This window comes from Empidonax traillii, unplaced genomic scaffold (assembly GCF_003031625.1).
Source record: "Empidonax traillii isolate 1590-97213 ecotype Southwest subspecies unplaced genomic scaffold, ASM303162v1 scaffold2614:size20788, whole genome shotgun sequence".
In the NCBI taxonomy this organism is placed as follows: Eukaryota; Metazoa; Chordata; class Aves; order Passeriformes; family Tyrannidae; genus Empidonax; species Empidonax traillii.
The window spans coordinates 18,187-20,788 of record NW_020957807.1 but is presented as its reverse complement, the minus strand read 5'-3'; the positions used below and the strand labels follow the sequence as shown (position 1 = coordinate 20,788).

General features: G+C 42.9%; 1 protein-coding gene across 1 annotated transcript in view; it reads left to right on the top strand.

Annotated features, from left to right (window-relative positions):
- Positions 1 to 21: 21 nt before the first annotated feature.
- Positions 22 to 2,602, top strand: part of LOC114072089 (rhophilin-1-like) — a 15,868-nt gene continuing 13,287 nt past the window's right edge. Inside the window, exons 1-3 of the mRNA XM_027910010.1 lie at positions 22 to 86; positions 185 to 351; positions 1,895 to 2,082. Of these exons, the coding sequence (XP_027765811.1) occupies positions 22 to 86; positions 185 to 351; positions 1,895 to 2,082 (420 nt within the window). The remainder of the gene's footprint in view (positions 87 to 184; positions 352 to 1,894; positions 2,083 to 2,602) is intronic.

Sequence of the window (2,602 nt, the reverse complement as noted above, 5' to 3'; positions counted from 1 at the left end):
GAAGGGGGAACATGATGAACCATGATGGGAGTGGTGGCTCCCACGTGGAGCACCGACCACCCTCCAGGCTCCTCCTGCGTCCACGGGCAAGGATGGAGTGGTTTGGGTTGGGAGGGACCGTCAAGACCAGCTCTGGGGGTCCATGCCGGGCGGGTGGGCAGCTGCTGACCCTTCCCTCGTGCAGGTACGACTCGCTGACGGGGGTGCCGTCCCACCAGCGCGCTCTGGCCTTCGAGAAGGGCAGCGTCCTCTTCAACCTGGGCGCCCTGCTCACCCAGATCGGGGCGCGCCAGGCCCGCGCCGCCCTGCCCGGCCTCAACCAGGCCATCGACGCCTTCCAGAGGGCAGCGGGTACGTGGGGACCTCCGGCATCATCAGCACCCACCCCCGGGCAGGGGAGGGGAGCCGGGGGATGGGGAATGAATCCTGGGGGGGATTGGAGGGAAAGGATGGTGAGTGATGGCTGCTTGTGTGTATATATATATATATAATGTTTGTAAATATATACACTATATATATATTATATATAGTATATATATATTATGTTATATATACTATATATAGCATATGTACTATATATTCTATATGTAGTAGAAAGTATATATAGTATATATATTTTATATTCTTTATATAATAGAGAGTATATGTAATATATATAGTATATATATTATACTATATATAGTAGAGAATATGTGTACTATATATAGAATATATAGTAGAGAGTATATATAATACATATACTATATATATTCTGTGTACTATATAGAGACTATATATAATGCATATACTATATATATCATAGTGTATATAATATATATACTATATATAATATATAGAGAATATATACTATATATACTATGCATAAAACATATAGTGCCTACATTATATTTTATGTTTTATATACAGTAAGATACTAGTGAATATGTAATAAATGCTAATATATATGATCATATGTTAATATAATATGAATGTAAATAAACTATTAGATAGTATAGTATACACTATTATATATTATATGTAATATATATAGTATATATATAGTAAATATAATATACATACCATAGGTAATATATATCATAATGTATAGTAGATATATACATAAAAGATACATATATGTAAAATATACTAATGCTATACAATATATGTTTTATACATAATATAGACAATATATACTATAGTATATTGTATATACTATTATGTATTAAATAATATATTAATATACTATTATATACTATAGTATAATATATATACACTATTGTATATCATCATAATATAAAATATTTAGGTAATATAATAATATATATTTTATTTTATTACATATTATAATGTTCTATGTAATATATAATTGAATAATACATTCTATATATTATTATATAGAATATTGTATTCTGTATATAATATAGAATCATATCATATCTAATTAGATAATAGATATAATATATATTATGCATATTAAGTATATATATTTTATACATATTATTTGAGAACAGTTTGGTTTCAAAGGAAAACAGGGGTGAAGCCATTTTGGGGGTTGTCATCTGTAGTCATCCAGCAACATTAAAGCATAAAAATGACACTTTTGTGTCCCTTGAACGTGTAAGGGAAGGAAGAGAAGGAAAGGAAAGCCATCACTGTTCCCATCTATCTCCACATATTCCTGCTGGATGCAGTGATGAACCTGGGTGGTTGAAGCTCCATGTGTGCTGGCTGAAGTGGTGGCCACAATCCCATCAGAGGGGTGGTCTCCATCCCTCGGGGGTGGGGGACACCTGCCATGGGGGTGACATGTTGGATGCGTGGGTGGAGTTTCTCCTGCACTACTGGTGGGGATCCAAAAATCTGACCCTGCTGCTTCCGAGCCCGGTGACCCCCAAGGAGCTTCTCCCTCGTGCAGGTGCCTTTAACTACTTGAAGGAGAACTTCTCCAACGCTCCCAGCCTGGATATGAGCGCCCCTTCCTTGGACATGCTGGTGAGGCTGATGGTGGCCCAGGTGCAGGAGTGTGTCTTTGAGAAGATGACCTTGCTCCGTGCCCAGAACGACTTCCTGGCCCGGCTGCAGCTGGCTCAGGAGGCAGCAAAGGTGAGGATTTTGGGGAGGAGAGGATTTCATGGAATCAGCTGGGTTGGAAAAGACCCCGGAGATGGTCGAGTCCAAGCCATGCCCCAACCCCACCTTGTCCCCCAGCCCATGGCACTGAGTGCCACATCCAGGCTCTGCTTCAGCACCCCCAGGGACGGGGACTCCACCCTTTTCCCTGGGCAGCCCATCCCAAGGGCTGAGCCCTCTCCCTGGAAAGAACTTCTTCCTGATATCCAACCTAACCCTGCCCTGGCACAGCTCAGGGCTGTGTCCCCTTGTCCTGGGAGCACAGCCCAACCCTTCCCCCCAGCTCCTCCCTCCTGTCAGGGGCTTTTGGAGAGTGCTGAGGTGTCCCCTGAGCCTCCTCCTCTCCAGGCTGAGCCCCCCCAGCTCCCTCAGCCTCTCCTCATGGCAATTGTGCTCCAGTCCCTTCCCCAGCCTCGTTGCTCTTCTCTGCCCCTGCTCCAGCCCCTCCATGTCCTTGCTGAGCTGAGGGCCCAGAGCTGGACACAGCACTCCA